Below are 26,448 nucleotides of genomic sequence, written 5' to 3' on the forward strand. Positions count from 1 at the left end.
TTTTAAATGTTTAATCAATGTTGAAGGTCAAATTCTAAAAATGTACTACGAAAACCCACACATCAATGCTAAGGCCTGCTTGAATGAAGGCTTCATCACCAACTTTTAATGAAGACATATTGATTAGATTCAAAATCCATTTGCATCTTCATTAGATCATAGGACATTCCGTTTATGTGAAGAAACTTACGAAGTGACAATACCCTCGATGATACTTCATTACCTCACTTAGATGTAACTAGAATAACAAAATTCCCATCCATTGGTAAAACAGTTGTTAACATCCTTTTATTAATTGCTATGATATACATGAGTGAATATTTATGCTTACTGTCAAGAATTTGAAGAGATCATCACTGAAAAATTGATCATGAGCTGCATGTAGCTCTTTTGACCACAGACCCAGATATAAAAATGTTGTGTTAACAGAAACAAGCCCAATATCTCACTGAGGTTAGAAGGTAATATATGTATTGATTGAGGCAAAAGAAAATTACAAATATTTATATTAATATTTAAGATATTTATTTTGTTATTAAATTACTAGCAGTTTAAAAGTGAAAAACAAAATTGAATTCAGGGTTGATATCTACCCGATGCAGGATGCTTTGTACAGTTCATGATGACAAAATCATTCAAAAAAACCATGAAAACACTTTATTGTAGACAGACACAACAGCAAATGTTTTCTCACACAGCTGAACTAAAAATAATGCTAAGTTCATCAATAATCTAGAAGATGAGGCAGCAGTAATTTCAATTGTTCAACATCGGTGCCACTCTACACCAGCTTAAATCTCCAAGAAAAATGATAAATTTATACTTGTACTACTACTTTTTCTTAAATACTAGAAATTAAATATGGAAATCCAGTAAATGCTAAAAAATTATATTGCAACATGTTTCTGTCACTAATGGTTTAAGGACAACTAATGTGCTACTCATGGCCATAAAAACTTCCAAGTTTGTTACAGCACACCACCAGGTTTAATGGTTTTCTCCTGATTTTATTATAATATTGGCTGTTTTGTAACTGAAATAACAGCCTTTCTGATGGCAAAAATTTCTTCACAGATTTTAAAATTGTGTCATTTATCAGCTCATGGATAAAATGGTCTGAAAATTCCTCAGATAAATTTCTTCTGTTTATTCACAGTAAAAATATGTGTTTCTACCAAAGCATGAATGAGCTAGGTTCACCACATATTTTTGCATGCAAGACCTGCTGACATGAGCCAGCTTTTTATTCTTTTTGAGAAGTAGGAAACCTAGATGAGCTTTAGTTAACTGTGTCACAAAGCTAAAATACAGTTGATGATTTGCACATTTGGATTCAATTCAGTCTGACTATGACTTAAAAGACCTAGTTCGTGGCATGCATATAGGAAATGTTTTAGTAATATACATATTTTATGCAATAAGTGCAACAATAAATATAAAGAAAGAAAACACAGAAGATAAAAATAGGAAGAATGCAAAACTTCCTCAGAAGATGTATTGTTATATAACAGCCACTTTCAAAATTCAAAAGATTTTAATATTTGTTCCAGGAGACTGAAAATCTGCATGGTTAACAGAACTGCCAAATTGAGATACATTTGATCTTGCTATTATGATGCAAGAAGAGTTAATTATATTGAAGGAGGATGTTTCAGCACAAGTCTAACTCAAAACACATTGATTTGGTAAATTTTGGAATTTTAAATGTAATCAAAAAAAAAAAAAAACTATCCCAATATAAAAGTTGTTAATGAACCAACATTATTGGTTTTCCTCTCTTCTTTCCTACTACAAGAAGGCTTTATTAAAAACAATAATTTACAATGGAAATCAAGAAGAAACAGATCGAATATTTTTAATGAGGTGATTTAAAAATTAAGTAATTTCATGCCAAATAGTAAAAAAGTTGCATCAGTACTTCAAGTGTAGCCCTCCGATTAATTAAAATCAAACTACTGTGTAATAAGAATCTGATTTTGCTTCTAAAAACTTGTTTATGTTTGTAAAAAGTAATAACACATATAATATAATTAAGCTGTACGTCACAAAGAAAAATGTAAAGGGTCAATGATGAGACAATTCGTTTAGAAGGGGGCAACGTCACAAAAAGGTTGAAAATTCCAGATTTGAAAGACTTATCTATACACACCCGCCAAGTTTATGAAAAAAATCTGATTTCTGACTTTTAAGTGAATGTAAGCCCTGTTTTCAAACACAGAAGTACACATACATCACACTGAAATTATAAATATACATACAAATTTCTCCAATCTTACATCATTACTGGGTCACTTCCTTCCATACCAGCAGATATTTTAGCATATCCATATGAATAATGCAAATTATTTAATCCACCAAAAGATTAAATTATTTAATTTAAATGAATTATTAATTCCCTGTGACCAAAATAATAAATTCTGAAATTTTTAAGTGAAATAAATATTTAAAATGGGAAGATCATAAAAGGGGTTAGCAACTGATCTACATGCAAGAACTTACATCTTTTGGTAACTGCAATTCCAAATGAACATTATCTGGTTTTCGACTTTCACCTTCTCCGGCATACAGTAACTAGAAAAAAGCACAAATTCATGCAGTTCACTTCAAAACAGCTAATTAATTCAAAACATTCATTAATTATTGATAATAACAACATAAAATTTTCATTTTCTTTCAATAAAAGTTCAGTCAGGAATTTTAATTTGGAAAAAAAATTTTCAATTTCTTTTTACTAAAAGACCTGAAATGCTGAAAAGTACAGAGACAAAATACTTTAACTCTATGTATATTGTTTTGCAAGGGCAATTCATGAACTCTCCTTGCAAGACAGTAATGCTTGAATTAATTGTGCTTCTGGTCTCTCGTATTAATTGCTAGCAGACCATTTGTATTTCTTTGGATACTGTGATAAACATTTGTATTTAGCTGCATGTATTCTAATGGAAACAATTTTATGTAAATTTGATTGAAATAATGTTTTTAGGTAGTTCAGTAGATAAAACTTTGGTTGACAGAACAGATTATTTTCTCCCTATGTATCCAAAAGAATACAAATTATGGCCTAAAAAACTGATATAAATAAAACATGTTTTAAAAATGTATTGGGAGCATTTATGATACGTTACTCAAAAAAAAAAAAAAAAAAATAACAGTGACCAAAAACAATTTTTAATATTTTTATGCTAGCACTCAATGAGTTGAGAGAAGAATGGTCATTATACCCAACTATGTTGATAGACATTATACAATGTTATGGAGCTTGTGCTGGCGACTATATGCAATACCGCAGAACTTTCTATTAATCCACTTCGTGACACGCTGTTTTATAAGCTAACTTTAATAATAATAAAAAATCTGCTGCTTAACTTTTGGGGTGGGAGATAATTCTAAATCTGGAATTACTTAAATATAAGCATTAAAAGTTTAATAGTCTAAATATCACACATTGAAATAATATTTCAGTTCAGCTACACTTTTATTTCATTCACTAAGTAACTAGTTTATCTTCTTTCTATATACCATAGAAAGCCATTTCTCGCATGTACTTTACACAAGAGAGTCAATAATATGAAATCAAAATGTTCATTCTAGACTAATAAGAGTATAAACACACTAAATAAATAAGCACTCAGCCAATTTATTGTTCTGATTTTCAAATACGGTTATTTTCTTCAGAATTTCACTAACAGGTATAAAAACTAGATAGACTTGCAAATAGTGATTAAACAAATTAAAAAGATGAAAAGCACCAGATAACTGATAAAAAAATAAGCTTCCATAAGAAACGCTGCTACTAAGTACTGCATGTCCTAATATAATTCAAACAGCATCATTTATGGCTGTGATGACTACAGGTAGGTATTTTTTGCATTTATACAAACTGGCCTGTTATTCCAAATTATTTATTTAAATTTCCAGCAATGGAAAATGATATCACAAACAGTATGCAAATGATTCTTAAAATTTTGAGAGACTTACAGCAAAAGAGTACAAAATAACAGTCACCTGAAAAATTCGAGGTATATCTTTGGCATCAGCACGGATTACATCTCCTTGAGTTACTGGCCTCACATGGAATAACTTACTATAAAAAAAGGGAAAATCCTTAAAAATAGGTTTATGGAAAATGTGTATTCATTTAATAGATCAAAAAAATCTAAAATAACTGAAAATTTCATGAGAATGTCAGATTACACTTTCAAAAGAATAGTTTACCATAAAAAAATTAAAAACACTATTAAAAAAACTACAAAAACCATACATATATTTTGATACTATTATTAAATCTATCTTCTACAGCAATCTCACAAAGCCCAGTCTTTACTAGTGAATAAAAGTATCTCACTGAATTTCAATTTTAAAGTCTCCTTCTGCACCTCTGTGAAGGAATAATGGCATAAATAGAAACTATCAAAACATTATTAATGCCAGTTCAGAAAAAAATTGAAACAGAAATATAAAAACAGGACCTGCAATCCACAAGCTACAAAAAAATTTCATCATAAGCATTCTATTTTGCAACTGAAAATGACAATATAAATGAAATTTTGCTATTGACAAATTATAAGATATTAAAAACTAGTTTTATTAGTGGCACATATAATATAATATAACACTTGTTGCAACACATTTTATAGAAAAAGCCCAAGTAAAAAAAACTTTTTAAATGATTATTTTGCACTCAGCAATGAATTTTTATAACACTAAACGTAAATGAAAATCTTATGTACCCTCAATTGTTAACAGTGCCTACATTTTAGCACAAACTTAAAGCAATAAACATATTTGATATGTTTGGTATTTCTTCAAAAGGACTAAACTTTGATAGGAAAATATTGGCAGATTTGATTCAAAGTAAAATTCCTTTCCAGTTTTGAATAGAATAGAAAAGGGATTAGAAAACTACCAGTACAATACATAATAACTAAACCAACACAGAAAGCATAATTTTCAAAAAAATTATCTCACTGAAAAAAAAATAATTATAGATCTTCCTAGTTAAGTAACACTTTTGTTAGAATACAAATCTTTTCCATCTGTTCCCAAGGATTTATTTACTGCCTTCTTACATGCGAAATTCTAAGTAGATCTAGCAAATAATTTTTGCATGTTTTCAGATAACTTTTCAAGTATACACACACAATCATTGCTGTAAAACCTGAAATACAAAAAACCAGGAGTTCCCACGATGTGACGCAATGCCATTTTAAAAGAATTCCAAAGTGATAAATTTACTATATAATTCATGATTTGGGTTATTAATTTATTTATAATGTGGTTTTGGTGTAAAAGACAATATTTAAGCCTAGATTAAGGGCATGTGTGACAGGTGCCCCCGGTGATATTTTTTGCAAGTTTGCAACACTGTGTGTTCATTTTTACAGGCACATCTTTCAGTAGCTAAAAGCTAATTGTTAGTGTTTGTAATGCAGCAGTATCACAAAAATGATCTTCTGTATTCTGGATATATTTTAATAGATGACTTTAATAAATTTTAATAGATGCAACACAAATTTATGCACCTAACATAGGTTTAGTTACATATTCTAAATTTTATGACTTTTAACTAATTACATTTTGTAATTTTCTTACACTTTTACAATGAGAAAATCCTAATAAGGAAGCAAATCTTTTATTTAAGTACTTTCAAATATGATGAAAAAATTAATAATTAATCCATATACTGTTTTGTAGATAAACTTAGCAATGCACCATATACTTATGCAAAATAAAATTAAATACCAATATTTACAAAATACAAAAACTTTTGATTATGTTGAAAATATATTCTCGTTCTGCATCAGGATCCACTAAGCAAAAACATACTGCAAAAAATGCTAAAGGCATATACATCTCAAAACACTGCCAGGAGTGTGATATTAGAAACTCAGCAGTATGACATAAAGAGAAAGATATGTTTTTATTTATTTACAGGGGTTGGACAAAAATATGGAAACACCTTTAAAAAAACATGTTTCTTTGCGTAATATGGTGTAGGAAACCCGTTGGCATCCAAAACAGCTTGCAGTCTTCTCGGAATGAATAAATACAGTTCCTGTATGTTTGCCAAGGGAATGTTATACCATTCTTCCTGCAAAACGGTGGCAAGTTCAGATAACGATGTTGGCGGTGGATAACGAGAATGCACTTTCCGTTCCAATGTAGACCACAAAGGTTCGATAATATTCAGGTCTGGTGACTGTGGTGGCCAGAGGAGATGGGACAACTGATCGTGCTCAGAAAACCAGTCCTGGACAATGTGAGCTGTGTGAACAGGGGCTTTGTCGTCTTGGAAGACACCATCACCATCGGGGAACAAAGTTTGTACCATGGGATGAACTTGATCGGCCAAAATGTTCACATAAGTCTTGGCAGTCATGTGCCCTGACACAGTTATCATGGGGCTAGCAGAGAACCACGATATGGCTGCCCAAACCATAACAGAACCCCCGCCATGTTTCACTCTTGGCAACAAGCAGTCTGTATTATAGGCTTGAGATGGTGTTCTCAAGACGTAAATTCGGCCAAAAGTGGGAAACAATGTGAAAGAAGACTCGTCAGACCATATTACTCGCTTCCACTGCTCTTTGGTCCAGGCTTTATGAATTAAACACCACCTTTTCCTGTTACGGGCATTTGCATCACTGATGAGTGGCTTCTCAATTGCAGCACGGCCAGCAATTCCCTGTTTATGAAGCTCCCTTCTAATTGTTTTGGCACTCACAGGGTTCGGTAACACAACATTCATTTCAGCAGTAACTTTTGCAACTGTGGTCTTCTTATTTTTCGTCACAATTGCCCTTAATGATCGTCTGTCACGATCACTCAGGACACACTTTCGTCCGCGCTGTGATTTAGCAGATGATGTCTTTCCGCTTTTCAAATATGCGGAATAAATCTTCGATACAGTACCTCTTGAAACACTAAACACCTCGGCTACCTTGCTTACGGAAGCACCTACCATACGTGCTCCAACAATTTGCCCACGTTCGAAGTCTGTTAACTCTGACATAATGCAATGACAACCTCACATAACAGTACTCCGACAACAACTGAACTGTTTAGCACATTTACGAAGTTGTATAGGTGGCGTCAGTAATAAAAAATGCCAGCGCCACCTACATATTTCATTAAAATCAATCTTTCTTTTCAAACATGCATTTCACAAGGTGTTTCCATATTTTTGTCCATCCACTGTATTTATTTATTTGATTCTGACAACCCATTCACAATGAGTAACAGAAAAATCATTTGTTATATTAAAAAAAGAGGCCAAAAGTGGTGACTGAATGGGTAAGACTGTTGCAACAAAGGCCTGCCACTGATGGGTCCAATGCTAATGGCTCAAGCCAAAATATTTCATTAGGAAATGGGTTTTAAAAACCTAAGAGCACATATTCTAGATGTTGAGTAGCCAAATCGAATAATCGCCATGCGATAAGGCAATTAAAAATTTCAGGAGAAAAGCTACAGCTAATAGTGATGCACTGAAACAAAAAGTTATCTCTAGTACAAATTTATAACGCTAACAAAGCTGTTTCTGTTCCCCCCCTGGTAATATGTACCACAAAGAAGTAAAAATACTGCTTCAAGGAACAATGATTCTTTTTCATGTGATCTATTCGGCATTCAGGACAAAAGACACAACCTTCAACTAACTTCTATACACTCCAGATTTTAAACCTGCTTGATTTTGTCTCTGGACCTGTTTTAAAAATAAGGTCTTTTGGGGTAAGGATGAAGTCAACAACCATTATTAATGTTCTTGATACACATACCAGTATTTTGCCAAAGGCCGTTGATGATTAGATCACACATTTTTGTCATATCATCTTCTTTGAAAGAAGTCACTTTGAAAAACCTCATTAGTTAACTGTCTTTCATTTCAAGAGGCCACTGCAAAAGCAACCTAATATTTTTAATCATCATCTTCACATACATTATTCCTTAATAATTACCATAATGTATATGGATATCCTTATGTTGAAAATGACGAATGAACTGTAAATTTATAACTTATCCAGGGTTTGTACACATTTCTGCACATGGAAATTAAGGAGATTTAATGGTCATTAATGAAAAAAATTAAAAACCTATCACCAAAGAGAAATAAATTCACTTTTGTAACACCATTCTAAGAATAAAATAAATCTGTATGTAGGATACATTATTACTTAACATAATCTAATACAGTCAAAAGTCTTTAATCCGGTCTCGTCGGGACTTCGGCGATTCCGGATTATCGATTTTTCCGGATTATAGATCATCAGTTTAAACCTGATAAGATGGCATGCAGAAATTATAAAATTAAAAATATGAAACCGTAATTTATAAAATAATGAGCAATTATGATCTAAAGGGTATCAAAATTTACCAAAAAGAAGATTAATATTTATTTGTTTACTTTATAAAACATTTCTTTCAACGCATGCATAAAGCATACCTTACGCATAGCCGAAATTAGAAAATTGCAACCAGAAAACTATTTGATTTGTATTCGTGATATTTATAATGACGAGGAACTTAATTTAAATCATATCAAAGACGGAGTACATCGAGATTAAATATTACATTTAGTAAGGAATTATAAGCTGAATAAAATAAAAACATCTGCTCTGAAGATAACGATAGTGTTGACAGATCAACTTCCAGTTCATTGTGCGCCGCGACGTCCCCCCCCCCCGCGCAGAGCAGCGTGAAATTGATAAACAGATTTCGGAACGGTTAGATAAACAAAGGACATGCCTTTATCCATTTTTTGTAGCAATTCGTTTTTTGTTTGATGGACATCGAAACATACTTTCGTTTTCTAGATCCTTTGGGAGCTCCAGCATCGGAAATTCTATTTGACATAATCGAAAGTTCAAGCTTACTTTTATAAAACTGCTCTTACAGTCTGCAAAAAATAATAAGCCGGATCCAATTCGAAGATTAAGGAACAATGCAATCATCAACATTAACTGAAATAGATAATTAGATAATTTTAGCTTATACCGCCCGTTATACATTAAACGCGCACGCGAAAACGTATTCTGCACTTGCGCAGACGCATATGCGCAGTCGTAAATGTCTTGCGTGCACACGTAAAACGCCTATGCGCATGCGGCAACGCGGTGCATGCGCAGAAAGATTTTAGCTTTGAGGTCCGGATTTTAGATCATTCCGGATTATGGGTGTCCGAATTAATGACTTTTGACTGTATTTAACATAATTCCATGAGCAATTTATGATAACTGATTCTAAAACGCTATTAGAATACACATAAAAAGCTACAAAACATATATAGTATTTCACAGCAACAACTCACAACAAAATATTTATTTTATGCTTTTAATTTAAAATATTTCCAGATATTTTAGCTAATTTACATAAATTTTCTTCTCTTTAACGGCTTCCCTTACAAATTTTTTTGAAAAAATTGTAAAAAATCATCACATTTTTTTATTTTATTATTAAATACAACAAAACGAAACAAATCAAAATATGTAGGTTTTAGGTTGAATTTTTAATTTTTTGAAGGTGTAAAAGCATTTATTTTTAATATTAGTTTACTATCCCGAGTTATCTCGGACAAACAAAAAAAAGTTAAATATTAATCTTTGTTTGATAGTTTTTGAAACAAGGGACAACACAGAGCGATACCTGACGTTCTACACTGGTATCTGGTCTCTTTTCTTACTGGCTTACCGCTGGAATCTCTTTCACGGGAGCACAGAGTGCACTATCTCGTTGGATTTGAATTTTTTTTTTTTCCCTCGCCTCTTCATAATCACTATCTGAAAAATCATTGCTTTCGCTATCTTCCGTCATCGCCATTATTGTATTTTTTTCCAACGCATGGATCCTTCTTTATACATTACTAATCCATAAGCCAACGTATACTATACAATAGGGAAACACGCGATCAGTCCCTCCAAAAAAACCGCGCAACCAACAAAATTTGGCAAACTGCCAATCAAAGCTCAGTATTTCCTTTCAGTTCCTCCAGACCGAGTAAAACCGTGATAAAAGAAATCGTACTAACAAATTCTGCTTCACCCGAGTTTTCTCGGGATAATAATTAACTGCAATATATACGAACCCGACATAACTCGGGATAATCAGGCAAGCAGTTAACATCTTTTTTACGTTTATTTGTTTCAATAAATAAGTCAATGCTCCCATTAGTTTCTGCTTCATCACTTAATTTGTTAATGCTTTAACAATATAATTTTGAAGAATAATTTTCTTTATGTAATCAATTTCTTTCTCAATGCATTTCCTCTTCATTTTAGGGCTTCAGATTTAACGGAAGATTTCTGCTATTCTAAAGAACTGTGTGTATTTAGAATGTATAGTAGAAACTGCTAATTTTATTTCCTTAATACGAGGGCAATCCCAAAAATAAAGGTCTCCTATTTTTGGGGGACGTAGAGAAAGTTTTAATACGGTTGTTGGCAACACTGTTGTGAGTGGTGCCTTCTCCGCTACCACATAAGCACGCAGGCGCTTCGCTCGGATGCTCAGTCTTGGCTTGGCAGCCTTTCGAAATGGAGCTCCCGATAAACGTTACCGCCAAGTGCGAAGTGCGCACAGTTATTCAATTTTTGAACGATAAAGGCGTTAAACTGGTTGAAATTCACCGCCTATTGACAGAATTGTATGGACAGTCGTGCATGGATGTCAAAAACGTTCGCAAGTGGTGTAGAGAGTTTACAGCCGGTCGTACGGAAATTCATGACGAAGAAAGGAGCGGGAGGCCATCTCAACTTTTGCGATTGTTGAGTTCGTATTCGTTGAGTTTTGCAATTGTTGAGTTTGTAAAATGCGTAAAGATCAGAGGATCATCTGGATGCTTCTGAAGCTCCTCAACGCTTCCTGAAGGGCATGGCGGCAAACTAGTATGACATGGGCATTGTAAAACTGCCAGAGCGTCTACAAAAATGCATCGACCGAAATGGCGATTATGTTGAAAAATAAAGCATTCTGCAATCTTTAAAGTGATGTAGCAATTATAGAAAATAAACGGTTCTTTGATATCTAAAAATCTAGGAGACCTTTTTTTGGGGGGATTGCCCTCGTAATATGAGTATTGAGAATAAAAATAAAATGATACAAGGTCACAGGCAGTGGCAAAGCCATTTTGGCAGAAATTTACAAGTTAAAGAAGCACTGAACAACAAAATTTAGAGATTTTGTTGACTCCGAATAAAATTAGGGTAAAGCAAAATTTTTATAATGTAGGACAGACACTAGACAAGACCCATACAGGACCAATTCAAGACCCACAGAGATTGCCACAGGTGCCAATATGCCTACAGCTGCCCCTGTATATGGTACACATAAGATGTATCTTTTAACGGGTCTCCATATGGCATGATTAGAACCATTTCTGCAATTTTCCACCCTGCGTCTAATGAAAAGAGGAGATAATAAAGTGAAGATACAAAAATTTTCCAAAAATTAAGAAATTCATTACAAATTTTTAATTACAATTAATTACAATTCATTACATGTTAATGACATGAAAGCATTTTTCAGTTTGTCATATTTTTCTTAAATCTTGCTTTTGAATCCTTCTAAACATTTTGAGGTGCCAAAAAATTATCCCACTCTGTAAAAGCAAAAAAAATCACAAAATTTTTTAATAAAAAATTCAGAAAAGAGAAGTATAAAGTGAAATTTTAAGAGAAAACTGACACATATTTGAATATTGGGAACACCTACACATGAAAAAACTCTTATAAAATATTAAAGAAGGAAGATGAAATTAATTGTTTAATTATTACACTAGCTGTTTTGCTTTTGTTCAGAAGTGTTTCAAAAACTTTCTTTCATGGCATTTATTATCTTATTTATTTCTAAGAATCAAAATATTTTTAAAATGCCAAAATGGAAGGTAATATTTTAAAATCTAACACGGGAAAATAAAAGTGCTTTATTTTAATGTTATTTCTTAATTACATTTTTAATAGAGTATCAATATTTCAATGACTTTTCAATTTTATTATATTTATTTTTTTTTTAAAAAAAACGCAAAAAATCTCCACATGAAAAATTTTGTACACAAATTTATCTTGAAATTGCCAAAATGTTGATAAGTCGCCAATTTTAGCACCACATAATACACGAAATATCTCAAAAAGGGAAAAGTTGTTTTGTAATATTTTATGAAATACTCATTTTCACACAAGAAATAATTTTGAAACAATGTTTCAATAGAAGCAGAGTACTAGAATCTTCTGGCACCTCACTATTTATATTAAGAAGTAGGAAAGAAATATGTATTTCCAATGAATCACCAAAAAATATTCCTCGAAAATACTAATAAACAATCAAAATGGCTGTCATAAAAAATAGACAGAAATGTCAGATAAGAAAAATTAAGGACCTATTCTCGATTTCAGCTAAAAATTGTTTCCAAAAAACTTTAGTACTTTTAACGACTGTACAAACCCTGTTATCACTAATTTCAAAATAATTCTAAAAACATTTACCTTAAATTTAAAATAACTATAGGATCTGCATTGGCTTTATCAGCTTCACTGTTATAAAAAATTATTTTGCGGCTGCTCACTACAACATACTGTTTCTTCCAGCCATGTCGACGGATATTTTGTTTATTAGGAATTGATAGCCAGCCTTCAAGACGAATCTCTATATATATGTATAAAGAGGAAAAAATCAGAAAATGGGAAAATAAAAATGATAAAATTTACATTTATAACTACAGATATACAGTAACTACAGGTAATAAAACTAAAATATTTAAACAAATCACCATATTATCAAAATATCAATTCTTTTAGAAAGAAAGAACATTTTCTTACTTCAATACAACTTACCTTCCAGCAAGTCACCCCCCCCAAATAAAGCTACAAATGTTTTTATTACCAAAGTAATGCACATCGAAAACTACAATAGAAAAGGTCTTCACAAATTCCTTAAATCTTTGTCACATCTATATAATAACATTCATTCCAAAGTGTCCCTAAATCTTCTACTCTAGATATACATTCTTCTTTTGCAAGCATGAAAGAAATGGTCATCACCATACCAATGTGTGCATTTATTAAATGAACCCTTTTAGACATTAAAATTTATTCTCATACTTAATTTTCTATTTTTAATTATACAGCAATATGTTTTTATGTGACAGATTTAATATTCATCACTAACCAATAAAAACATTTTTCTAACAGTACAACTTTCATCAGATTTCATTGTTCAAATACAAGTAGACCAACTACAACACGGCATCCTATAACACGGTATTGCTATAACACGATTCATAAATTGCTAGAACCCTCCTACAGCACGGTTTTGCTCTAACACAGTAAGAAAATTGCCCAAGGAATCCGAATAAATTTAATAAACTCCGCATGAAGATTTTCATATTGAGCAAAGCACCAAAAATTCGAATCCTCATCTCCATGGCCCAAAAACAAAAGTCTCTCAAGCTGCTGGTCGACAGTTTCCGTCATTCCACGGCGTGTTAAAGAATAACTTTTTCCTCTTTAAGACATTAAGTTTATTCTCAAAACATGTCTGATAAAGATAAAAGGCAATGTTTAAGAGGAAAATCATTTCTTTAGAAGTAAAGATATAAATTTTGGACCATCGCTTAAAAGGAGAAAAGGCATCTCACATTGGAAAATGTTATAATTTGAATGAAGCAACTGCAAAAAATGAAAAAGAAATAAATGCATTTGCTGCGCGATCTTTGACATTCGCAAAACCTTCAGTTCACCCCCTCCCGGGTGCCAATAATTGAGAAGATGGGAAACGCACTCAGCATTTGTATTGATGATAGCGGTCAAAAACAAATTCCGTTGGATGTTAATATCATTAAACAAAAAGCACTCAAAATTTTCAAGCACCTTAAAGAACATGGAGAATCCTCTATCAACCCAGATTTTCTGCCAAGTAAAGGCTGCTTGAGTGAGTGAGTGGGCTCCAGTCTAGAGCGGATAAGCGCTCTGTAAATGCGAAGCATGGAGCAACACTCTGCACCACAGGAGGTGTTCGCCAACACTTTTAAAATATTTAGTGTTTTTAGACACTTCTTTCTCAGGTTTAAAACATGAGAAAGGAAAGTCAATTTTCGGTCGAACGTCACTCCTAAAAATTTTACTTCAGGTGCAACTGGAATAATTGTACCATTCAGATATAACTATGGTTCAGGATGGAGACCACGCTTCCTACAAAAGTGCACGCACACAGTTTTCTGTTTTGAAAAAGTAAATCCCTGTTTGTCTGATCATTCTTGGATCTTATTCAGAGCCATTTGCAATTGCCTCTCTATGAATCTCATGTCTGCCCCTCGACAGCTAATCTGTAAATTATCTACATATAGAGATCTCAAGACGGTGGGAGGAAGTTCTTTTAATACAGAGTTTATTTTTAGGCTGAACAGTTTTACACTAAGCACACAGCCTTGAGGCACACCCTCTTCCCGTTAAAAAACATTCGATAAAACAGAGCCAATCCTTACTTGAAAATTTATAGCGTTAAGGAAATTCTGAATGAAAATTGGTAGGTTGCCCCGAAAGCCACTCTCGTGAAGATCGCGAAGTATACCGTATCTCAATGCGTTATCATAAGCTTTCTCAATGTCAAAGAATATTGAGACAAGGTGACTTCTTTTGACAAAAGCTTTTCGAATAGATATCTCTAAAAGAAGCATATTATCTATGGTCATTCTTCCCTTTCGAAAACCGCTTTGATAAGGCAATATAATATTATTCTTTTCCAAGAAGTAGACTAGGTGGCTGTTTACCATCTTTTCAAACAGTTTGGATAGTCAACTCGTAAGGGCCAATTGGCCGATAGTTGGAGGGATTCCTTGGACCTTTCCCTGGCTTAGCAATAGGAATGACAATAGTTCTCCTCCATGCACTGGGGAAGGTACGCTCCTTCCACACTCTATTGTAAAGACTGAGAAGGGCAGTCAGTGACTTATAAGACAGATGCTTTAGCATTTCGTAATTCACTCCATCAAGACCCGGAGAAGACCTATGTGTCTGCAATAAAGCACTCCTTAATTCAAGCATAGTAAAGTCTCTATTGTAAGGCTCAGATTTGGAAGAGTTGAATGTGATGGGATTTATTTCAGAGTGCTGCTTCATAGAGAGAAATGCAGGTGAATAGTTTCTGCTGGAAGAAACGGCAGCAAATGCCTCACCAATAGTATTTGCAATTTCTTCTATGGAGCTAATTATTCAGCCATCTTTTTCCAAAAAGGAAAGTGAGTGGTCTTTATATATGCCGCATGCTTTTCGAACTCTTTCCCAAACCCGCTTACTAGGCGTGGAGGATGCTATTGACGACACATATGAAATCCAGGAATCCCTCTGGCTCTGCCTTCTTACTTTTCGTGCATTTGCTTTGGCTCTTTTAAAAGCTATGAGGTTTCGCAGAGTAGGATATCTACGAAAAATACCCCATGCTTTTTTCTGTTTTTTCAGTGCTTCATGACAGTCACGATTCCACCACGGTTTTGAGTATTTTAGTATTTTTCCTGATGTTCTAGGAATCGAAAGCATAGCTGCCTGAATAATAGTATTAGTAACATCTTCCACAGCATCATCGATATGCACATCTTCTACCATTTCCTCTGTCAGCTCTGCGGAGGAAGAGAAGAGTTCCCAGTCTGCAACACAAAAATACCTTACACATAAAAAACATTTTATTACCTGCATGGTTTAAGAAAACAAAAACAACCAAGGGGGGGGAAAGACACTTTAATCAGTTTTCGTGCAAATCTTATGAACACTGGCAGATTTTGCTTTCGTATTCAGAATGCCGAACAGTGGCAGATTCGTGCTTAGCTAAACTTACAGTAATCAGAAAATGTTTCGTGTGTTGAGCAATTTTTTTATTTTGAGAGAAATTTGTATCAGCTTTACGCTTATATTTTGCAGTATTATTTTGAGAACTGCCAGTTGAATTGCTGAATGGTGCAGAAATTATTTTTCTCAAACCTATTTCTAACAATGTAAACAGTAACTACACCTCCATTTAATTTAGGTATTTTATAACTTTCAATAGAGCTTTTTATCTTAACTCTCGAAGCATTTACTTTTTCTTTAAAAAATGCAAAAAGGTTCCATTGATCGAGGATTCTAGATAAGCATTTCTTTAAAGACAGCCAGCGTGTACACACACATATTTCAAAATTTTTCTCATTTCAGTATTATGCAGCTGTTGGAACTGTTTCAATTTTTCCTTCCTTTTAGAACTTCTTTCAAGGTAATAATAAATCTCAACAATATGTTCATCCATATTTATTGGTAAAGAAGCTGCCCCTTTTTTCAGCTGCTAAATTTAAGAGGTGACAGGTGCAAATCATAATCTGCAGATCTGAATTTTCCTTTCTTAAGATGCCTGCAACAACAGTCTTCAAGCCTATTATTACTGGTGCATTAACGGCACCAAGTGCTAAGCAAATTATCCAGAGGGACTGCATTTTCTTTTAAACTTTTAATAATTAGATGTGCTATATTAAAGCCTGTCGAATGTCCTTCTAAAGTGGGAACAGAAAATAAACTTCACTCAATTTCTGAAGACTCTGGATTAAAAAAAGAAACAACAATTCGATACAGTTTTGAATCGGTATTATTGCTTCCATCCATAAAGAGGCAGAACGGAGCTGTTTTAATGCAATCAATAACTGAAGATTTATTTTTCAAACCCATTTCTTTAACAATTGCACATGTTTTCGTCCTCATGATTGAGTAGTTCTTAGCAATTTCACCATTGGGAAACATTTTTCTAAATAAAGCTGCAGCATGATCCTATGCATTCAGTGGCAGGTTATGCTCCAATAAAAAGGCAGAGAACAGACCTTCTGCATTAATAACGTTTTGGTCCTTTGTTTCCTAAGAAATATTTAACTTTTCGTTTTTTTCAAAACAACTCATGTTGTTCTTGTGTTTTTGTGTATACACATGATTGAGAACATCCGCCCTTCCACCATGCAAAATCGAAAAATCACAACGACAGATGGTACACATTGCAAATTTATTATATTTCCTTGAGGAAATAATGGAAGGAAAGTTAACTGGTACTATTTTTCAAACGTACGGAAGTATTTCATCTTTCTCGCAGACATAACAAAAGATGATAATTTCTAAAACTATTTCCCAAAGGCATGTGTACTCACACAACTCAGGACAAGATGAACGAAATAACTTTCTCTGTAATTCTCTCTTCTATAAACAGACATAATTTCTTTCTCAGTTACAAAGTTCCACTGTTCAAATCCTGTAATTGCTGTGTCGAGAATACTGACTAACTTGTCAATCGAATTTTTTCATTTTCAATAACCTCTCTGTCACTTTCTTCACTATTGGAAGCGCGCATGTGCAAACGCTTTACTGGCTTTACGCGCATGCACATCAAACGCGCATGCATAAACGCATTACGGGCATGCGTAACTTTGTGGCTTTGAGGTCCGGATAATGGATGTCCAGATTATGAAATTTGTACTGTATATGTTTAATAAAAATTTAGTTTTTAATATAGAATTTTTTTTAAAAAAAACATTTGTTTTTAATAAGTTTTCGGAATGTAAATATGTAATATTTTTTATTCTGTGTTGTACATGCATATATATGTTTAATAAAAATTTAGTTTTTAATGTAGAATTTTAAAAAAATGTTTTTAATATTAGAAAAGGGGCTTTACTAAAGAAATATTATGTCTGAAAACTGCCCCATATAAAAACATGGAAAGCATTAGATTTTCATTATTTTTAACTCATGAAGACAACTTTTATTAAAGCAATATTTTCAAAACGTGTATTACCAATTATAAAGAAAACCTCAGTGAAATTATGAATATTTCCACTTTCATCATTCCTGGATAGTTGCTGCTAGGCCTTAAAATAGCATTATAAAATACAATCTTAATAAAATTTCCAGATTCTAAGCTTATTGCCTTTTAAACAAACATTTTTAAATTATTAAAGGATTCTCAAACATATTATTATTAAACATTTCAGCAAATAATATAAAAGAAGTAAAAGAAACTGCTGAAAGTATGAATAAATAGTACATTACTATATATACATTACTACAAATAGTACTATATGAAAAATAAGTAAACATTAAAGTATTTCTCAAAATAGTCCCACAGTCAAAAATTATAAAAATCTAAAACACTTAAATTGCTTGAGAAAACAAAATCTGATTTATTACCTGGAAAGCCATCATCAGTATCATTGTCAGGCCCACTATTAACACTAGCTGTTTCACTATTCACAAGAGCCAATTTCTCTTGTAACTGCTCTATTTCAGAATCTTTGGAATCCAATTCCATCTGCAACTTCAGTTTTGCTTGGCTTTCATCATACAGTAGAGCCTGCATTTCTGACAGTTCCTTTTGAAATCGTGCTACCATTTGATTATACTTCTCTTTTTCCTGAAGAAAATCAAATTTATACATAACTGCTAAAATATACACATTAAAAATCAAACAGAAGGAAAATAAACCTGAGTTTTTCATAGAAAATGAAAGCCCCCCCCCTTTTTCATCACACATAATGTAAAAATATTCAGTCACGAGAAAATCCAGCAATAAATGCCAAAATTAAAAAGATGTTATTTTACAAAATATAATACTTTTTAAATCATGGTAAAAAAATTTTTGTGGAGCACAACCAACAAATCACAGTTATGCATATGTACTCAAAACATTTTTCAAGGCTGGGGAAAATGCTCTGTCTCATATAGGTAAACTAATCATATGTCTTCAAAATGTTTCTTTTGAACTGCAACTGAGGGTAGCTAACAGGTCTGATAGTGGTTTTATACTATAAATTTCTTGCCAGAACAATCCTTACTATGTTACATGTTTCTTTTCTTGATTAAAAAAATTAATGGTTAAATTCAATATAGGATTAGCTCATCATATGATTCCTTAAATATTATGCATATAAAAAATATTTTATTGAACTCACAACTGTCAACTCTTGCTGCAATTTTCTGCACTCCTTTTCTTTCTTCCTCAGATCAGTTGCACTGGATTTATTTTTCTTCCCAGACCAGTCTTTGCGATTCATAATTTCAGCGAGCTTATTTACAGCCTGTAAGATTTTAAAAAAATGCAAGTAGCAAACCATTTTACAGAAAATGGGGAAATAAAACAACAAACTCAGGAAGAATGTTACCTGCAGTTTCAATAAACGCTCTTGTTGCAACTGTTTATTCAGTTGCTGTATTTGATCATCAACATTGACAGACTGACTTCGCACACTGTTAAGATCTGAAAGTAGAGGGGCTTATATATATTTAGGAGAAACTAAAGATGCAGCACAAAGCGAACTAAATGTAAACACATTAAGATGGCAGAATAAATTTTAAATTTCTACTAAAAATCTATGCAAAAGTATATAAAAACACTGTTTGAAAAACTTGGATCTTAATAATCAAGTACATTTGAATACTGAATTACTAATGCTATCACGCTTCTTTAACAGGTAAGTTCTGCTACACATTCAAAATTCACAATAGATCAAATTACATTACAGATATGAAGTACATACTAACCATCTTGCACACTCAGGAGTTTTAGATTTAGTTCTTCTTTTTCTCTTGTAATAATATCAATAGTTTTTTTATATTCATTTTCTTTATCTTTCACCTGCAGAAATTCCATATTTATGACAAATCAAAATAAAAATTTTTAAATGATAATCATCACTCAAAAATAAAATGAAGCATCTTATTTACCATTTTTACTTCTCTAGACTGAAATAATTTGATTTCTGTATGAATTACATACATACAAAAAAAAAAAAAAAAAAGACTAAACACTAAGATGCATATGTATTGACAACAGTCATGGTAAAACTAATTTTCCAAACACAACATAGGCAGACGAAGTTGCCTCCAATCTTTTAACATTAATCCAATTAAAACTGTTCAAATATTGCAAAATTCACAGTAAAAGTATCTCTTTTTTTTTAATGAAAAAATTTTAAAGTATGTTTTTACTATTAAAATCACATACAAATTAGTGTTGTTAACTAGCTTCCCTAATAACATTTAAAGCATTGGAAAACCAGCCATAATTTGCAAATGTTTTTCATTATTGAATACATATCTTCTCTTAAGACTTCAAGCTGGTAACATCACAGGCATAACAAACAAAAAGTAGTACCTCAGCCTATCACATCAACCATAATGAATAATGTAGTTAAAAAGGGTCATATATGAAATATTAAACACACTCCAGTTTTAGAAAGAACAGATAAATTATTTTACTGCAGATGAGTACTCAAGACCTACTGTATCATCCTTTGGAGAAATGGCATCATGAAAAAGGAGAGTTTTTTAAGGAAAAGCAAGTTAACATTTATATTTTAGACATGAAGAAAAGAACAAAATGACTGTTAGCTGCTACTGTACCAGGAATAAAACAACAAAATACCACCACTGAATTAACCTATCCACCCACCTATGAATGGTCTATTTCCTAAGCTAAAATTCAAACATGAGCAAAAAACTTGTTTAATAGAAAACCTAACAGATTTTATTTATAAATTTAATATAAAAAATAAATCTGAAATTATACAGAATGGAAACGTAATATAAGAAGTATCAAGAGTTGATCACAAAAAAGTATTTTTAATCGACACCAAAACAATAGGTTTGAATTACATGAAGCAATAATGTTGCTTTTTTCACGCTTTAAATTACATATTTACTGCATGATGTACACAAATGGGTGTTTTAAAACACACATTTTCATCACATCTCGATTTGCTTTATTAGCTTTATACCTTTCCTATCACTCACATCACATGAGCCTATTTTTTACACATTCAAACTAAGCAAATTGAATAAGTTTGTTCTCTACAACAAATCACTATGTGAATGCACATAACAGATATTTATGAGCTATTAAACAGTTCCATGATACATTCATATAACAACGTTACACTGGTCTCCAGAAAATTTAATTTTAAAACATGTATCAGCAATTATTTTACTAGCTGAATTTGAATCGACTCCAAATATTTCAGTTGAAATGGAAAAAAGTTACTTCTAAAAAATAGTAAGACTTTTAATTTCCATAATGTTTGGATAATACGACTACAAGTAAGTCTGGATAAACAAAAACTTTTATGTGCCATTAACTCAAAGCGAAATTCATTTCAAATTTATAAATAGAATTCTGTTGTGTAATTTGTGCAATGAGGTACTTCATTTAGCTATACAAAACTGCAACTGCAAATCAGTAAACATATATTGCCTTAATTGCACACTTTTAATTACTTACTTCAGCTTTCTTAAATTAAGAAAAACATTGCTTCTTTACAGAAGTCTTATAAGATCTGTCTTGACTTAAGCATCAGAGACTTGGGTGTTGGTATTACATGATGAGGAAGCTCTGGGAATATTTAAGTGAAAAATACATTGCATTCTTGGTGGGGTCCAAGTGAATGGATCATGGAGAAGATCTAATTTAGAGCTCTATAAAATTTACAAGCAACCTGATATTGTAAAATTCGTCAAATTACAGACACTTAAATGGGCAGGACTCCTGGCTAGAATGAATGAGATCGTTGTTGCAAGAAAATCTGGCAAAGCCAATGCAAAATAGTCCTTGGGGCAGACCCCCCCCACACACACACACTAAGGTGGATTGATTGTGTTGAAAAAGATCTTAATATTTTAAAGGTTAAACACTAGAAAACAGTTGCCAAAAGTAGAAGTGCCTGGAAAAGGCCAGGGCCCACCCAGAGCTGTTGAGCCACTGAAGAAGAATTATTTACTTCAGTTACTCTCTTTTTTAACACACTTAAAAATGCGTAAAAATATGATTAAATGTGGAACATGATAACAGTTAACGAATAAATTTGCATCTGCAAATTCAAAAGACTAGATGAACTGCTTCAGCAAAAGCTATGAATGAATAATGGCAAATGAGACAAAAATTTCAACATCAGCTTTGAATTTAATCTACAAAAATAGCCATGTGAGGAATTAATAAATGCAAATATTCAGATATGCTATAAAATACGACACAGCTAGAATGTAACCAAATTCAAAAAGGATTTCTAAAATAATCACCTATAAAACATTGGCCTAAATACTAACAAGTGATTAAAAATGAGAACATCCAACAAAATAATGAACCTCCAACGAAAACATACTCATACCTCTAATAGGAGAAATAAGCAAATTTATAACTACAAGAAAGTAAAATTCATAGTAATTTTACATGCAAAGAGTACACACACGACACTGCAAAGTAATACTTATTTAAACCTACAGTGATACACGTAATATCTGATATATCATTAATACTGTGAGCAATAATAAGAATTAAATCATGACCATTAAATGTAAAAATTTTAACATATGTTTTAAGGACAATTTAAATTTAATACATTTAAACACTACTATTTAATTTTTTATTATATGAAATATAATCTAATCTGAAACAAAATATTTCAATTTATATGAAATTTAAAAATTATTTCTATTCATTTATATATATGTAATTTTTTATTAAAGTTTATAATACATATTATCTATTGCAATACATAAAATTCAATTTTATATGTAATTCAAAACTTCAACTTATTTCATTCAAAGAAATCTTTTTTTCTGTAAAATTAATTTATTCATAAGTTTCCTAATATTCAGGTTAAGGAAGCACAACCCTCAAAGGCACACAGTTGCATCACTAATGGAAACAGCAGAACATTTTGCACTTGGTTCAAAAATTTCCTTTTGACAACTTATTGAGGTTATATAATTTTAGTACTTTTCTAACCATTAAAACAGTTTTTTATAGTTTCCACTATTTGAAAATTAAAATGATTATATTCTGCAGTAAAATATACAATATATAGTTTAAGGTTTATCCTATGTTTTTAACAGTTATCTTTAATTAAAGCTACTTTCCTATCCCTTCTAATTTCAGCTTGCAAATTTCCGGCCAGAGTGTGTTTTTACAATCGCGGTTAAATGCAAATGAAGGAAGAGCAGTACCTAAGGCGAAGTTCTACTGATGTCGTTAGAGAGCCAGAGATTCACACTAGTGGTCATTTGTCATTTGGCTACACTCTCTCTAAGCTATTACTACACTCGGGCTGCATTTCAGGCCCTTGATAGCTTCGCCATTTAGTTAACATTTAGGGGCCTACTCCTGTAGAATTTTGATAGCTTCGCTATATCTTTTTAGTCAAGCATTAGTTAAGTTTGATTTTCTTAGTACTCTTGAGTTTAAGCCCAAGTGGAGGCTTTTCTGTATGTCCTGAGAAAGGGCCATCTGTTAACCTTTATTTTGAGCAATAAAGGGTAATTAAACCTTCCTGAGTTTACCTTTCTGTTTCCTGAGCCATAAAATACAGCCATTTCTAACATCAAAATTATTCTGCAGCAGAGACCATGCACATTTGTCCTATATATCAATTACTAGACCAAATCATAAATACAAGCTATGCTATTGGGTTCAAATTATTGTGCAATGACAGTAAAAAAACATGCAACAGAAGAATTCACAGTACAGTACAGCATTAATGTCATGAGACTGAATGAAATTTAAAAAGTTTCATATAGAATGTATGATATATTATAAATACTCAAAGCTTATTTCGCACATTTAAAGAGAAATATTTTAAACAGATACAAAATTGGATAATTTTGCAAGTACAAATATCAAGGGCTTAATAAAACTGGCTACAATACTTCTTAATATACATTAAGATTTAAGCAAGATACAGTAAGAAATGTAAACATATTACATTTGCAATAATATTGTCTTTATTAGCCATTTCTGCTCTATGACGAGAAATTAGCTCCTTCAGTTCCAATTCTTTCATAGTACGTTCTTTTTCCAAATCTGCAATAGTTTCTTCAGCAATAGATCTTGCTAGAGATTCAGAATCAGCTCGTGCTACAGCTAACTCCAATTGGTGAGATAAATTTTTTCTGAAAATGTATATTTCATAAAAATACAAATTTCAAAACAAAAGTGTTAAAAAATTTACTTTAAATACTGTCAACAAGCATTTCAAGTTATTAAAAAGAAAGATATTAAAAGGGAAAAAGCTTGTGCTTACAGGATTAAAAAGATCATTAATCAACTGAACAAAAACATAAAATTAACTAACGTATTAACCCCTTAAGCAGTTTGCCCGTACGGTGTACGTGCTACCCGAAATTGGCCTCAAACGGTTTGACCGTACGGCGTACGGGCATAGATATTTTCTTCTTTCCTTTTCTGGTTTGCCCGTATTTTTCAATATTGTAAAGATACTATTTAGTATTAATATTTTTCGACAGATGGCGTGACTTGTCCATGTAACTGAAATGCTTTTCATCCTGGTTTTTCTTTGTAGCGGGAAAGGGGGGATTTTTCTTTGAAATTTTTGTTCTACTGTATTCAATGCTTGAGAATTTAAAACCTTGTCTTTTCTTATGGAAGTTATGGATGGAATAAACGACGAAAATACTTTCTTGTTAGATGATGAACTACATTCTGATACAGATACAGATATTTCATCTAATTGTTTGGATCATTCCTCAGATGAATCATGCAGTGAGCTCAGCTCTGATGAAGATTTGTGTTCTGCAAGGACTTTTACCGAGGTTGATGTGAAAAATCCACCTGTTCCGTGTCCTCGATTTAAATTTACTGGTATACCTTCTGTTCACGCACAATTTGATGACACTTCTGATGTTTTAGAATTTTATGAAACATTCATTGATTCTTCACTCATGAGTAAAATTGTGGAAGAGACAAATAAATATGCTAAACAGTGCATCCAATCGAGTGTTGCAAAACAATTCTCAAAGAGTAAATTTTGGGAAGAGACAACTGTGAACGAGTTGCATGTATTTTTCGCTCTGAATATACCTCAAGGAATTGTAAAGAAACCTGGAATTGATCATTATTGGAGCAAAAGATATTCGACTAATACACCTTTTTTCTCTAAAATAATGTCTAATTGTCGATTCTGTCTTTTGCAACGTTACTTGCATTTTTCTGATAATGCAGCATTTGACAAAGAAAATCACAAATGCCCAAAATTAGTTAAAGTTTGGCCAGTTGTAAAACATCTCAATAAGAAATTTAGTGAAACGGTGACACCAGAGCGAGATGTAACAATAGATGAGAGCCTTATGCTATTCAAAGGACTGTAAGGATCTTAAGTTTTACTAACGTTTATTTTATTTTAAATCTTTACTATCACTTCTTATTTTCTACTTCCGGCCAGAATTATAAGCGTTAAGGATTTTATGCAAAGTTTGTCGGGCGAACGCCAAGTATTTAAGTGTGGCCTTTTTGCCAAGCAGAAGAGAGAGGAAGCAGTGAGTTCGAAGCAGGCCGCTTACCTTAGAAGTTACGCAGTTGCTATTTGCCTTCCAGGCCAGAGGTTTTAATCCTCTTAATAAATTAAACGTATTGTAGTGTTCACAGTCTCTGTGCTACATACGCTTCCTGTTATTATAAGGCCAATCTTACACGTGTATTATTCTAAAGTTAAATTAGAGTTTAGTTTTATTTTGATATCTTTTACGTTAGACCCCGAGTGGAGGGTCATTGTATTCCGAAGTACGGAAGTCATTGTATATAAAGAAAAATAAAGGGTTTTGTATACCCTTCGTCTGTATCCTGTCTACTTACTACAATTAGTGAACATAGCTTTAGTAAGCTCTCTGTTCCTAGTCAGGTCCTTGTATGTTTCCGAAGAAGGTTAGAAGAAACATTGAACCTGATAGGACGACTAGGATGGAAACAATTTATTCCACTCAAAAGAGCTAGATTTGGAGTAAAATGTTTTATGTTGTGCGAATCCAATTCTGATTATGTCTGGTCAATAATAATATATACAGGTAAAGACACAATTCTGAAACCTGAATATTCTAAACTTTGCTTTTCATCACAAATTGTCCTGACAATGATGGAGCCTTTGCTTCATAAAGGATACTGTCTTACAATAGACAATTATTATTCTTCGCCAGAATTAGCAGACAAACTAGTTTCATGTCGAACGGACACATACGGCACACTAAACCTCAAGAGAAAAGAAGTCCCAAAAGAAATGCAGAAAAGAAAATTGAAAAAAGGAGAGATTATAGGTTTTCAGAGAGGAAAAGTTACTGTGATGAAGTGGATGGATAAAAAAAAAGTTTCATTACTTTCCACAATTCACAATACTGAAATGGAACAAATTCAAGTCCGCTCTGATATGAAAGAAAAACCGAAAATTGTTATGGACTATAATAATACTATGGGAGGAGTAGACCGCATGGACCAAAATTTGAAGAGTTTTGAAATTATCAAGAAAAGGGGTAAAAAATGTTACAGAAAGATTTTTTTCCAAAATTTTGATATTGCTGTATGGAACTCATATGTTGTCTACCGTAAAAACAGAGGAAAACGTACGCAACTGGAATTTAGACTTGATCTCGTTGACCGTATAATTGAAACATATCATTTGGGACA

General features: G+C 32.4%; 1 protein-coding gene across 1 annotated transcript in view; it reads right to left on the minus strand.

Moving 5' to 3' along the window:
- Rok (Rho associated coiled-coil containing protein kinase) overlaps positions 1-26,448 on the minus strand; it is a 165,139-nt gene that overhangs the window by 17,146 nt on the left and 121,545 nt on the right. The window contains exons 23-30 of the mRNA XM_085807766.1: positions 23,741-23,927; positions 19,530-19,623; positions 19,151-19,245; positions 18,941-19,066; positions 18,180-18,402; positions 12,477-12,636; positions 4,006-4,084; positions 2,500-2,571 (exon numbers count right to left, since the gene is read on the minus strand). Of these exons, the coding sequence (XP_085663892.1) occupies positions 2,500-2,571; positions 4,006-4,084; positions 12,477-12,636; positions 18,180-18,402; positions 18,941-19,066; positions 19,151-19,245; positions 19,530-19,623; positions 23,741-23,927 (1,036 nt within the window). The remainder of the gene's footprint in view (positions 1-2,499; positions 2,572-4,005; positions 4,085-12,476; positions 12,637-18,179; positions 18,403-18,940; positions 19,067-19,150; positions 19,246-19,529; positions 19,624-23,740; positions 23,928-26,448) is intronic.

The sequence above is a fragment of the Stegodyphus dumicola genome, chromosome X1 (assembly GCF_044657685.1).
Source record: "Stegodyphus dumicola isolate Sdum_Otavi_A_Nest chromosome X1, ASM4465768v1".
Lineage (NCBI taxonomy): Eukaryota > Metazoa > Arthropoda > Arachnida > Araneae > Eresidae > Stegodyphus > Stegodyphus dumicola.